This window comes from Carlito syrichta, unplaced genomic scaffold (assembly GCF_000164805.1).
Source record: "Carlito syrichta isolate Samal-C Ts95f unplaced genomic scaffold, Tarsius_syrichta-2.0.1 Scaffold306953, whole genome shotgun sequence".
NCBI lineage: Eukaryota > Metazoa > Chordata > Mammalia > Primates > Tarsiidae > Carlito > Carlito syrichta.
In genome coordinates this window covers 29,717-43,125 of record NW_007251049.1, presented here as the reverse complement: position 1 = coordinate 43,125, position 13,409 = coordinate 29,717, and the positions used below count along the sequence as shown (strand labels likewise).

Genomic DNA, 13,409 nt, shown 5'->3' with positions numbered 1-13,409 from the left:
TCGGGCTCCATCCCCGCCACCTGCCGCCGGGGTGGCCGGGAAGGGCCGTTTCCATAGAAACCCTGCACCGCTCACGCCTCCAAACCTGTGCGGCTCCTGCGGGGACTTTTCCGCCCGAAGCGCGGGCTTGCGTGTTAGGGAGTACTTTTCGTTTAATTGTGCACGGGGCTGATTTTCCGCGTTTTCTCCCCCACCTAAGGGCCTCCCGTTATCGATCGCTTGCTGTAAGCCAGGCGCATGTTGCAGGTTATTTTCCGCCCAGCATCCTGCCCAGATTTCAGCCCCTGAATCTGGTGAATCGCTTAAATGACCCACAGTCGAAACAAAATACAGAAAAACACCCAGAGGCGTAATCAAGTAAGTTTGATAAAGAGCCAGATAAACGAAATACTGCACTGTCCCGAGGCTTTGAAACGGGGGCACTAACAACAAAAAGGAATCCTGTAGCTTTAACTTGTAAACCACATCTTTTTGGCACTTTTTTTTTAATAAGCAAAAACGTGCCGTTTAAGCCCCTGAATCTATCTAAATGCCGATTTGAGTTCGCGACACTATGTGCTGTGTTTTTTATGCTTGTATTTGACTATTTAATCCTTTCTACTTGTCGCTGAATGTAATTGTTTCAGTCTCATGGCATGGTGATAGCGTATGTGTTCAGGTTTATAGCTGCTGTGTTTAAAGATTGAGAAAAGTGAGAACCATCTTTGTACATTTAAGTCTGTATGATAATAAGCAAAAAGATTGTGCGTATGTCTGTTTAATATAACGTGACAGGCACTAGGACATCTGCCTTTTTAAGGCAGTTCTGTTAAGGGTTTTCGTTTTTAAACTTTTTTTTTTTTTTTGCCATCCATCCTATGGTATATGCCGTGTAGAATATTTGTCTTAAAATTCAAGGCCACAGAAACAATGGGGGGGGTCATGCCAGCTAATGATGTCAAGTTCACTGCCTGTCAGATTGTTGATATATACCTTCTGTAAATAACTTTTTTTGAGAAGGAAATAAAATCAGCTGGAACTAAACCCTAAAAAAAAGAAAGAGTCCGTTAGTTGGTCGGGCTCGGTGGCTCAACGTCATCCCAGCACTTTGGGAGGCCGAGGCGAGTGGATTGCCTGGACTCACGGGTTCAAGACCCACCCGGGCAACTTGGTGATACCTCGTCTCTACGATAAATAAAAAATTAGCCAGGCGCGGTAGCGTGCACCTGTCGTTCCGGCTCCTCGGAAGGCTGAGGCGGAAGGATCGCCGGAGCCCAGCAGGTCGAGGCTGCGGTGGCCGGGAGCGGCCACTGCCCTCCAGTCTGGGGGACAGAGTGAGACTCCAACTCAAAAAAAAAAAAAAAAAAAAAGTCAGTTAACGGATACTTGACTTAAAATAACAGGTGTTTGGGAACAGTGCGGTGACCTACAATGACTCACATCCAGTATTGTCGGTTAAAAAAAAAAATTTGAACGGTCTAAGGCACCCAGAATTTTTTTACTAGAATTAAGTTGGCAAAAATAAAAACCCATCTGCTTTATTTCTGCACAATAAATTAAGATAATCCCGCGCATTAATTGCTTGTGTTTTAAGTAGGATGAAAATGATTTGGGAGAACTATTCTGGCGACTTTAATTCTGTAAAGTGGCCCGTTCTCTGTCGTCCTAGGGAATATATCACTCGATTTCTTTCTCTTTTTTTCTTTTCTTTTAAAAAACGATTTCTTGAACACACTAGTCTTCATTTTCGCCGTTCCGTGAACCCGGGGTACCTTTCCTTTGGCTTCTGCCATCTTTCAAACGCACATCTAAGGAGAGGTCTTCCCAGGCAACTAACTCCCAATCACAATCACATCACCTTATTTTTTCTTCGTAGTACTTGCCATTACGTGAAATTGCTTGTTTCCTTATTTATGCGCTAGTTTACGAGTTGATAACTCCATCTGCCCTCAATTCAAGATAACGAGAGCAGACACTTTGGCGGTCACTGATTGGTTTGCAGTAAATATTTGGGCAGTCCCCTCGGGTCCCCTCCCACTGTGGGAGCTTTTCTGTCCTCTCAATAAATCCTGCTTTCTAAAAAATAAATAAATAAGTACTTGTTGAATTAATATTAGGCACCTCCTGTCTACAAATATCATTACAATTCCTTTGGGACTCACAAACAGACCAAATGAAAAGAATTCGTTTGTGGGAGAGTGGGTGGGTGAGTGGATGGACGAATAAATGAACAAAGACCGTGAGTGGTTATCAGTGGCCCGCATTCATAGCCCGCTGGTGACGCTCGGAGACCCAGGTGCCCAGACGCAGCTGCACCACGTGGCCGAGCTACACACCACGTGTCCGGCTCGCCCGGACGCCGGAGTCCGCCACCGTCCCACCACGCACCGCTGCATTCCCGCTCCGGAGGGCAAGTCAGCCCCGGCTTCCGGCCTCCGTTGTGTCGCCGAGGTCCGTTGCCCTAACGACCAGCTGGTTCACGCCCCTACGTTGCGTCACTTCCCTTCTCGCCAGCCTCGCTCCCGAACGCGCCTGCGCAAAAGCGAAGCGGCCCGGAGCCGACTCCTCCTGCGCAGGCGTCGAGCACGGGGGGCGGGGCCGGGCGGCGCCGCGGTGCGCAGGCGCAGCCGTCGGTGGGACGGGGCTCGGTGGCCTGCGAGAGGTGAGTGGGGGGCTCGGCGGTGAGCCAGGCGGGTCTGGGGGTCTGCGGCTCTGGGTTCTTGGGCCTCCGGAGTCCGTAAGAGGAGGTGGGTCTGCGGCCGGGGTCGCCGCGACTCGCGGGGTCTCTTGAGTGGGCGGCGCGTAGGGGAAACTGAGGCCGGGCGTCGTCGGGCGGGCCTTCCGGGGTCCTCGTCGGCTCGGGCCCGGCCGCGGGCCCTGGCCGTGCGGGTCGGCCGGCGAGTGTCGGGGACGGCGGGAAGTGGAAGCGGCGAGCGCCACCCTCGTTCTTCTCCACCGCCTGCGATCGGGGTCCCTTTGACGCGGGGGCCCCCGTTTGGGGGGACCCGAGGCGTCTCGGCGCCGCCCCTCGCTCTCTGGGTGGCCCTCGCCAGCCTCTTGGCTTCTCGGAGCCTCAGTCTTACCCTCTGCGAAACGGGCGTTGGCCGAGCCCCTGCTGGGAGGATCAGAGCGCCTCGGCGCCCGGCGCAAGACGATCCTCCTGCCTCGGCCTCCCTTGCGACGTGTGGCTCAATCCTTTTACTTTTTTTGGAGAGATGGGGTCTCGCTGTATTGCCCAGGCTGGCCTTGAGCTCCTGGCCGCCAGCGATACCCCCCCGCCCCCCCCTCCGGCCTCCCAAAGCGCTGAGATGCCAGGAGCGAGCCTCCGCACCCGGCCTCTCTTCCGCTTTCAGACTCGTTTTCATGTGCTGCTAGACGTGGGGAGATCTGGACTTGAGGACCAGCCCGTCACCTCTCGCCCTGTGAACCTGGTTCTCTGAGCAGCCCCTTCCTTCTTCTAAAACAGGAGCGGCAGGGCTTGGCACAGTGGCGCACACCTGCCGTGCCAGCGCTTTGGGAGGCCGAGGCGGGAGGATCACTTGAGCCCAGGAGTTCAAGACCAGCCTGGGCCACCTAGTGAGAGCCCTGTCTCTACAAAAAATGCAAAAACTAGCTGGGCAGGGTGGCATTCGCCTGTCGTCCCAGCTACTCGGAGGCTGAGGCAGGAGGATCGCTCAGGAGGTGGAGGCTGTGATGAGCCATGAGCGTGCCACTGTGCTCCAGCCTGGGCAACGGAGTGAGACCCCGACTCAAAAAAAAAAAAAAAATAGTAGTAGTAAGCGTATCTACCTCCGAGGGTCGTTATGAGGTTAAATGGGGCCTGGAGCGTTCGTGGGGCTGGCTGTTTGCACTGTGAGGTGCCAGAAGGTGCCAGAAGCCGCCGTGCAGTGTGCGTCCCATAGACCGGACAGTTTCCCTTTTCCTTTTGTTTTTGACCCTGTTTGTTTTGTGTCTTTCTCTCCCTTGATTAGTGGTTCTCAACCAGGGACAGTTCTGTTCTTCCGGGAACTCTGGGCGATGTCTAGGGACATAACTTGAGGGTGCACCTGGCTTGGAGGGGTTGGAGACCAGGGATGCTGCTTACACCCTGCAGGATCCAGGATGGTCCACCCCACAGAACAACCCCGCCCCAAATGCCCATTATGCTGCTTTTAAGAACCCGTCCTTAGACTGGACATGGTGGCTCATGCCTGTCATCCCAGCACTTTGGGAGGCCGAGGCGGGAGGATTGCTTGGCAAGCCCAGGAGTTCAAGACCAGCCTGGGCAACTTGAGCCGTGCGTGGCGGCATGCCCCTGTAGTCACAGCTGCTCCAGAGGCTCAGGAGGGAGGATCACCCGTCATTGTGGGGGGCCCCATTCTTCTGAGCCTCGGTTTCTCCCCGTGTAGAGTGGGGGTGATGGTGATAACCGCCCCAAGTGTGTGTGGATTAAACGACCCGGGGTATTATACCCTTGTGACCCGAGGCCACATTCAGCTGCTGCCTACTCCCTGGGACGAGGTTCTGGGGACCACAGCTGTGCCCCTGTGCTTATCCAGCTGATCTTGGGCTGAAATGCTGGCACTGGGGAGTCGTCTCCGAGAGCACACAGCCTGCGAGGCTGGCGGGATTTTCTCCAGCCTCTCCAGGAAGCCCTTGCTGGCCCCGGAATAAACAAGCCGTCGTCCACCTGGCACTCTGGCACTTGGAAGTCCCGTGCGCCAAGGATTTGAACCGCAGTTTATAGCTAAATCTTCCTCGAAGAGCATGTGACTCCAGATGGGCCGAGCCCTGCCTCAGGTGGGAAAGTGCCGGAGCCTCCCTCGGTTCTGCAGGGTTCTTGCCCGGACCCTACCCTGGCTCAACAGGAAGTGCCAGTAGAGGCTGAGGAATGAGGGTGGGTGGTCGTTGGCAAGACGAGTTTGTTTTGTCTTGCCAACCGAGGAAACCGAGACCCAGAGAAATGACCTCCCAGAGGAACTTGGTCTTGTGGCTCTGATTGTTTTGTTTGTTTGTTTTGGATACAGGGTCTCACTCTGTCACCCCAGCCGGAGGGCAGTGGCGCAATCATAGCTCACTGCAGCCTCCAACTCCTGGCCTCAAGCGATCCTTCCGCCTCAGCCTCCAAGTAGCTGGGACTACAGGGGACTGCAGGTGCGCCACCACGCCTGGCTCATTTTTTTTTTTGTAGAGAGGTCTCGCTGTGCTGCCTAGGCTGGTCTCAAACTCCTGGCCTCAAGCAATCCTCGCGTCTCAGCCTCCCAAAGTGCCGGCCCCATTCTTTCCCTTGAATGATGGGTTCTGGGCAGGGACATGAGAAGGGTATACACACTGTTGTGTTTTGGTTTTGTTGTTATTTTAATGGTAAGATGAGAAGGTAGGGTGTGGAGTCATGAGCTCAGCTGAAGCCCCCTAAAGAGGAGGCCAGTGTCCTCCCAGCCTCGCCTCTGGGTCCTCAGCCTTTCACCAGGCATGGCCCATGGGTTCTGGGTGCACATAAAACCCTCGCTGTTGGGGAAACCACGGGCCTTCTCTGAGAATGTTGTCCCTCAGCTAGACGCCACAAGCTGGGATTGCCCAGAAGAGCCTGGCTGCCCAGGAGCAGTCAGCGTGTCCTCGTGCTTGCTGGACCCGTCTCAGCAGGGGAGCAAGGAGGAAAGGGGCGGGCTGAGACCCCGAGACTGAGAAGTTCCCCGTGGGGGCGTTCCCGGAGCAGGAGCCATGTGTGCAAAGGCCCTGCGGTGCACGGGGCAGGGCCATCGGGAGACCCAAGTCTGACTTCCTGTGTCACTTCTGGACCCTCAGAAGGGCCTGACCACCCTTTCTGGTTTTCACAGCTCAGTCTAAGAGGAAGGGAGACAGGCACCAGAGAGCCAAGGATCAGATTTGTTTATTCTGTGTGAGTTCCCTGGGAGGGAAAGCAGGTGCCCGACACACACACGTCCTCACACGTCCACACAGGTGCATGCCTCCCGGGCGCATCTTGCTGACCAGCAGAGGAGTGGTCCTCAGGGATACCGCAGCACTCAGCATCAAGCCAGGTCCCTGCTGCCTGTCCCTGACCTTGCCTGCGCCACCTTGTGGACCTGACACCCTCTGAGATGGGTGTGACCCCACCCCTAGGTCTGTGGGGGGACCCGGCCGGGTCCGGTTTCAGCTGCTTGCTGTCGCCCCGTTCCGTGTCTGCAGTCGCTCAGCCAGGCGTGGCATGGGGAGCCGTCCTGATCCGGTCTGTTGGGGACCCACGTAGCACATGACTGCACAAGAAATGCAGAGATTGCTCTTGGCTCACGGACTCTGGGCTGCACGCAATCCTCCACCCTATTTAAAATGGGGCGCAGAGGCTCTCATTTGGGCCCCAGACTCTAAAAAGAAGCATTTTTTTTCCTAATTGTGGCTTCAAAAAACTGTACATAAAAGTTACCCTTCGGCCAGGCGCAGTGGCTCAGGACTGTAATCCCAGCACTTTGGGAGGTCGAGGTGAGAGGAGAGGCTTGCCTGAGCCCACGGGGTTGAGACAACCCGGGCAACTTGGCGAGACCTCATCTCTACAATAAATCAAAAATTAGCTGGGCATGGTAGCGTGTGCCTGTAGTTCCTGCTACTTGGAAGGCTGAGGCAGAAGGATCGCCGGAGTCCAGCAGGTCGAGGCTGTGGTGGCCATGAGCATGCCACGGCACTCCAGCCTGGGCGACAGAGTGAGACTCCAACTCAAAAAAAAAAAAGTCTCCCGTTAACTATCTCTAAGTGCACAGCTTATGTGGTTGTACAGCCGTCACCGTCTCCAGAACCTTCTTTCTCCTCTTCCCAAACGAAACCTCTGTCCCCCCAGCCCTGGCACCTGCAAGACCATGTCTTCTGTCTGAGGACCTGCCTCTGCTGGCTATTTCGTAGAAATGGAGTTGCGCTGTGTGGGTTTACATCTGGCTTCTCTCGGTCCCTTTTTAAGACAATTGTCAATGGATGTTGTTTTCCCTGAAACGGAAACAAAGAGCAGTGGGCGCACCCAGCGTGTCCTAGCCACGCGGAACAGTGACTCTGAGGCGCCATGTCGCTGGCATAACTGGGGTCTGACATGAGCCAGTGGCTTGCTCGTCCCTGGTGAGTGACGGTTGATGTGACTTGGTGAGGGGGCCGTGCCTCATCCCTAGGGGCACTGGCTCTTCACCCCCTCTGGAGGCATTTCAGGGAGCCTGAGACTCCAAGCCTGTGAGTGTAGGGGCAGGTGGGGCAGCTGCGGGCTGTGGGTCCCAGCCCTGCCTGGCACTGCCAGTCCCAAGCCTGTGTCCTCTAAAGGAGCGACCGTGTGTACCTGGTCGTCTTCAGGCAGAGCGGCTGAGGCTGTGGCGCCTGGTGCCTGACATCAGCAGGTCCTCGCTGGGCCCTGAGGCTGTTCGCCGGGTCGTTCATTCCCTTGATGGGGGCCGGGGGCTTCGCGGCACTGTGGGGTGCTGATTTGCATCCCTAGCCCCCATCCCCTCCACGCCAGGAACATTTTCTGGACATTGCCAAGTGCCCCCTGGGGACACAGTCTCTTCAAGGAGGGATCAGATCCGAGAGAGATGCACACACAATTCTGCGCAGGAGGCAGCGGGCAGACAGACGCCCCGGGGGCCCTTAGAGTCTGGGAGGACATGAAGGCGGCACGGGGGCTGTTTGTTGTCGGGAGTTCTCTGGGCCGTGTGTGCAGGTGTGGACTCGGTTTGTGTTCGGGGCCTGCGGGAGGCAAGAAGCCACAGACGGGGCCATCGCATGTCCTCAGCACTCCTGGTGCTCTGCCCAAGACCCCATGCACACAGTGGCCGTGGTCCGAAGTGCACGCACATGTGCTGACCTGTGTCTCTTGGGCCATCAGATACCCAGACACGCCAAATGGATGTTTCTATAGGGATGACTTGAAGCCGTGTTTTCTTTTTTTTTTTCCCCTTAAGTCGGGGTCTCACTCTGTTACCCAGGCTGGAGTGCAGTGGTGTGCTCATGGCCACCGCAGCCTCGACCTCCTGGGCTCAGGTGATCCTCCTGCTTCAGCCTCCCAAGTAGCTGGGACTGCGGGCATTGCGCCTGGCTAATTTTCTGATTTTTTTTTTTAGAGAGACGAGGTCTCACTATGTTACCCAGACTGGTCTTTAAATTCTTTTGTCAAGCAATCCTCCCGCCTTGGCCTCCCGAATCGCTGGGATGACAGGCGTGCGTCTCTGTACCTGGCCTCGAAGCCTTGTTTTCTTGTGGAAGGAGCCACCCTCTGGCTGCTGGCCTTGGGATCCCCGCACAGTGTGTGATGCACAGTCTGTCACTGCCATGTTGTCCTCAGGGCCACTCGCCCCAGGCACATTACCAGGCCCCTCTGCCCGAGTCTACCATCTGAAAACGGGGCCAGCCCTCCTGTGGGAGTGAGGAGTACAGAGGTGGTTCCTCGCGATCCTGCCTCGTGGGCGTGTGTCCTGTTTTCCGCAGCTCCCTTAATAAAGCCCCACAGACGGGGTGCAACAAAGGTGTGTTGGCGGATCTGGAGGCTGGAAGTCCAGGGTCGGGGCAGGGCTGAGTCCTAAGGCTGAGGGAGACCTATCCAGGCCTCTCCTAGCTCTGGGGGGCTGGCGACCCTCGGTGGTCCCTCTCTGGTGGAAGCGTCACCCCCATCTCTACCTTCTTGTCTACATGGCATTCTCCGCGTGTCCAAGTTCTACCCCCTCTTTTTATTTCTTTTTTAAAAAATTAAATAGAGATGGAGTCTCGCTATGTTGCCTAGGCTAATCTTGAACTCCTGGCCTCAAGTGTGCCTGCGTGTGCACAGGCGGCCACTGGGGCACAGCTGGGAGTAGAGTGCAGGCAGAGCCGGTGCTGCTGCTGTCCTCGCTGGCCCAAAAGGACAGTGACCTTCCCGGGTCTGGGCCAGAATTTCTTTGAGGTGTTCATCATTTTGTTGAAAATTGGATCCATACACAAAGCGCAGAAGAGTCACACGTAATTGTGAAGCCACTGGCGTAAGCAGAAGATATGAAATTCACTCAGGCCATGGTTCCTCCACGTCCACCTCGAAGCTGGCAGCTCCTTGCCGGGCCCTGTCCAACCCACGCGTGCTTCTGATCTCCCCCAGAATTCAGCTGCAGCCCAAGCAGCGTCCTCCTGCGGTCTCCCCCTTCCTTACCTGCCTGGGCGCCCAGGGCACAGGTCACTAGCAAAACAGATCACCCCTGTGTGTGGGCTGCGCGGGGCACCCACGCGGAAAGCCCTTCCCTCTCCGCGTGCCAGCCCAGCATGGAAACAGGTGGGGGTCAGGGCCCCCTGGGGAAACTTGAGGCCCTGGGCAGGGCCAGAAAGGGGCTGCCCAGCCGGCCTGGAGGGAGCAGGTGGAGGCAGGAGGCCAGGGAGTTGCTACCGAAGGGGACATAAGGCCCCGCTCCTCGTGGCGGGGGGTGTTTCTGGAACAGCCCGAGCGGGCTCCCACCCAGGTCCGTGGGCACAGCCCTGCAACACTGCAGGGTCAGCCCCCGTGCACAGTGTCTTCTGCCCCTCACTCCCACCCTGCTGGGACAGCCTTCCCCTCCCTCAGGGGACAGGAGGGAACCGCGGCTCAGGAGAGTCGAGGCGCTTCCCTGAGGTCACACAGCAGAAGCGGCCGGCTCGGGTCCATGCCAGGTGGCTTCCCTAGGGACTGCGGGGCGACAGTCTGCCGGGCACCAGGCTGAGCGCATTCATCCCAACGGCAGCCACGATGGCTATCCCCGTGCTACGGGCGTGGCGACTGTGGGCCACACGGAGGCTGGCAGCCTGTGCCAGGGCCCCGGGCGCTCTGAGACCAAACCAGCTCCTGAGCTCACGGGCCTCGTCGCGCTGCCGTGATGGGGACCCGCGGCCGCCCTGGCCTCCCCCCTCGCCCAAGGGCTGGGTCTGCCGGTGGACCACCACGGTCTGGTGGCTGAAAACGGCCAGCTAGAGCCTCTCGTTCTAGGGGCCGGACGGCCGAGATGGGCAGGGGCGTGAGGGGCGGTCCCCCGCCTCTCCAGCTTCTGGTGCTGCCAGTGTCCTTGGCACCGTCCCGTGCGTGTCCAATGTCCCTCTTAGAGGGATGCCCGTCGCCACATCAGGCCGCCCTGAGGACCTCCTCTCGATTCGCTCACAGCTGTAAAGACCGTGGGAGGGTCCAAGCCGGGTCCCCCGGGAGGCTCCGGGCAGCTGTTCCAGGCAGCGCTGCTGCCCCTCGTGGCTGTTGCATCAAAACACCCAGTGGTCCCCGCTAGCCTCCGGGGGAGGCTGGGGCTCAGTGAAGCCCAGCTTGCGCGAGGTGACACTGCGAGACAACCGAACAGCGGCCCCGTCTCCACCTCCGATGGCACCTGCCCCGCCGGCGGCCGGCACGGCACACAGCTGGGCTTCCTGCTGGCACCGCAAAGGTCACCGTGGCCAGGGTCCTCCGTGTCGGCCCAGGCACCCGGGACACCAGCCCAGAAGGCCTGTGCCGAAGCAAGGCCTGGCCGAGGCTGCAGCTCCCGACTCCAGAAGAGGCTCTGGGTCTCCATCCAGCACCCTGTGGAGCTCTGCGGGGCCCAGAGGCCACGGGCCGAGCGCAGCACCTGCTGGGTTCTGGGAACAGGGAGTGTGGAAGAAAGAGGCCATTCTCGAAGGTCTCTTGGAGTGGGTCCTGTGAAGCAGTGGGAGAGGTACAGCTGGCCCCGTCCGTTCTCATAGAGGCTGGCTGATGCCTCCCTGGGTGGGCATGCTGGGCGCTGCCGGGTGCTGAGCAGCGTCTCTGGCCTCCACCCCCTCTGTGCCGGGAACACAGGTGGAGACCCCAGGCAGAGCACCCGGGGAGCAGGAAGCGGGTCCTCGGGGACCTGGTGGCCTCCGCTGGCCTCGCCGCTTTGTGACCGTGCACACAGGCAGATGTGGACTCCTGAACCTCAGCGTCCTCACCTGAGAAAGGGGCATAACACGGAGAGTAGCTGCCAGTCTTAGGCGGCTCACGTGGGCTCGGTGGGGCCTGTGAGCCTGGGCACCGGTCGGGGGATCTGGGGTGGGGAAGGTGGGACTGGTGGGGGCGGGGACTCACGCCCCAGTTCTCAGGCCCCCGACGTGGCCCCACAGATCCTGAGACCCTGGGCGCCGCCTCCTCCCGGCTCAAGATGGACAACAGGAAGCGCCTGGCCTTCGCCATCATCCAGTTCCTGCACGACCAGCTCCGGAACGGGGGGCTCTCGGCCGACGCCCAGGAGAGCCTGGAAGGTACGCGGGCGCCCCCACTCCCCGCGGGCCACGGCAGGGGACACTGAGTCCAGAGAGGGGCAGGCGCCTGCCCAGAGCCACACAGCGCCTGGCTGGCGCCAGGCTGAGCTCTCACGGCTGCTGGTCCCCTGTGTTGCTGCCCCTGCCGTCTCTCTTGAGGCCGAGCTGCCTTCTGCCAAGGGGTGGTTCCAGAATGTTGTCCCAGCCCCCAGCGTGTGCTTGTGGCCAGTCGTGGGGCATCCCTGCCCCCAAGTCCCAGAACCTCTGGCATTCGGCGTGTCCTGCCCTGGGCTTGGCCGTATCATCCAGGGTGGCGGCCGCCATCTACCCCGTTTGGTTCAGCAGCACCACCGCCAGGGTCCTGCCCTGCTGTGCCCACCCGTGCCTCACCTGCGGCTCAGGGACAGCTGTGGGGACGTGCCTGGGCTGGGTGGAGTCGAGGTGGACAGAGGAGCGGGGAGGCCCCCCAGGGCTCCCCGGACTGCGGAGTCCACAAGGGGCGAGCCGGGGACCAGGCTCTCTGGACATGTCCCATCCTCCCCGTGACGGCCCGGCCCCGGCCATAACCTCATCATGCAGGACTAGCCTTAGGCCTGGGTGACCTTGAGCCTTAACTCTCGCTAGGGCTGACTTTGGGCCCCAGACTCGGCCCAGCTCCCTGGGAGGTCTGATGGCCTCCAGGGCACTCACCCCGGGCTCCTCTAGGCCAGGCGAGTACCCCGCGCCCCTCTGCCAGGCCACCCCACCATGGAAGCCCCACAGAGAGGCCCAAGGTCTCCGCCCACGGCCTCCCCTGCTCTCCAGAGCACAAGGAGTGTCGTCAGTCTTGTCCTTCTGGGGACGAGGAGCGCTCACACTCGGAGCCCCAGGGGCGCGCATGGTGTCCACCTGTCCTGAGCTCTTGTAGCCAAGCACGGTCGGAAGGGAGGTGACCACCGCCCGAGGCCCAAGACGGCTGGGGGCTATGCTGAGTGGGTGGCCTCTGCCCAGTTGCCATCCAGTGCCTAGAGACCGCCTTCGGGGTGACATTGGAGGACCACGACCTTGCGCTTCCTCAGACGCTGCCGGAGATATTCGAGGCCGCCGCCGCGGGCAAGGTGAGCCCCTGGCCTCCCTGGCGCCCCCGAGCCTGGGTACCCGCCCCCAGGGGCACCACGTGGTGCTCACCCTCTCAGGGCCGCGGCCCTTGGAGCCTGGCGCTCTCTGTGGTGGCCTGAGGAAGGGTGGGGTGAGGGGGTGCCTGGCGGGAGGAGAGGACAGCAGGTCACCTTTGCCTCGGGCCAGGAGGTGCCACCGGACCTGAGGAGCCCTGTGCAAACCCCGCCTTCCGAGGAGGACTCGGCAGAGGCAGAGCGCCTGAAGACTGAAGGTGAGTGGAGGCCGTGTCCCCATGGGGCCGGGAGTCCCTCGCAGAGGCTAGCTGCTCCCTGGGGCTCTGGCCGCCGAGGGAGGTGCTCTGAGGGTGGCAGGCTGGCCTTTGGGGATGGGACCTGGTGGGGGCACTTGTGAGGATTCGGATGCACAGATGTGGAGAGACCAGGCACTCGCCCATGGCTGCTGGGAGTGTCCAGCGGAGCAGTTGCTATGGGGACAGCTGTCGGCTCCTCACGGGGTCACAGTCTCCATGTCGCCCAGCACGCCCAGACCAGGCTCAGGAGAACTGGAAAAACATTTGTACCAAAACTTGTCCACGAACGTTCACAGCAGTGTTACTCACACGAGGCTAAAGGGAAAATCACTTAGACACAGTGTGGCCCGTACACATGTGGGCCAGGACTCAGCCACGAAAGGACGGAGGTTCTGACACAGGCCGCAGGGTGGATGGACCTCGAGGATGTCACGCTCTGTGAAACCCAGACACGGAAGGCCAGTCCACAGAGACAGGACGTGGATTTGTGGGTGCTGGGAACTGCGGGGGGGGATGGGTTTGAGTGTGAAGGGAATGTTCTGGAACTGGGTGGGGTGATGGCTGCACGACTCTGAATACATTAAGAACCACTGAAGCCGGGCTGGGTGGCTCAGCCCGTCATCCCGCGCCTTTGGGAGGCTGAGGCTGAGGTGAGTGGATCGCCTGAGCCCGCGGGTTCGCGACCTGCCTGGGCAACTTGGCTGAGACCTCATCTCTACAATCAATCAAAAACCAGCCGGGCGTGGTCGCGCGCACCTGTAGTTCCGGCTACTCGGAAGGCTGAGGTGGAAGCATCGCCGGAGCCCAGCGGGTCAAGGCTGCG

At 59.5% G+C, this 13,409-nt stretch overlaps 1 protein-coding gene across 2 annotated transcripts in view; it reads left to right on the top strand.

Annotated features, from left to right (window-relative positions):
• Window positions 1–2,580: 2,580 nt before the first annotated feature.
• SGTA (small glutamine rich tetratricopeptide repeat containing alpha) overlaps window positions 2,581–13,409 on the top strand; it is an 18,448-nt gene continuing 7,619 nt past the window's right edge. For both annotated transcript variants that reach the window (XM_008063616.2, XM_008063615.2), the window contains exons 1-4: window positions 2,581–2,641; window positions 11,041–11,178; window positions 12,169–12,275; window positions 12,463–12,547. In XM_008063616.2, the coding sequence (XP_008061807.1) occupies window positions 11,079–11,178; window positions 12,169–12,275; window positions 12,463–12,547 (292 nt within the window). In that variant the 5' untranslated portion in view covers window positions 2,581–2,641; window positions 11,041–11,078. The remainder of the gene's footprint in view (window positions 2,642–11,040; window positions 11,179–12,168; window positions 12,276–12,462; window positions 12,548–13,409) is intronic.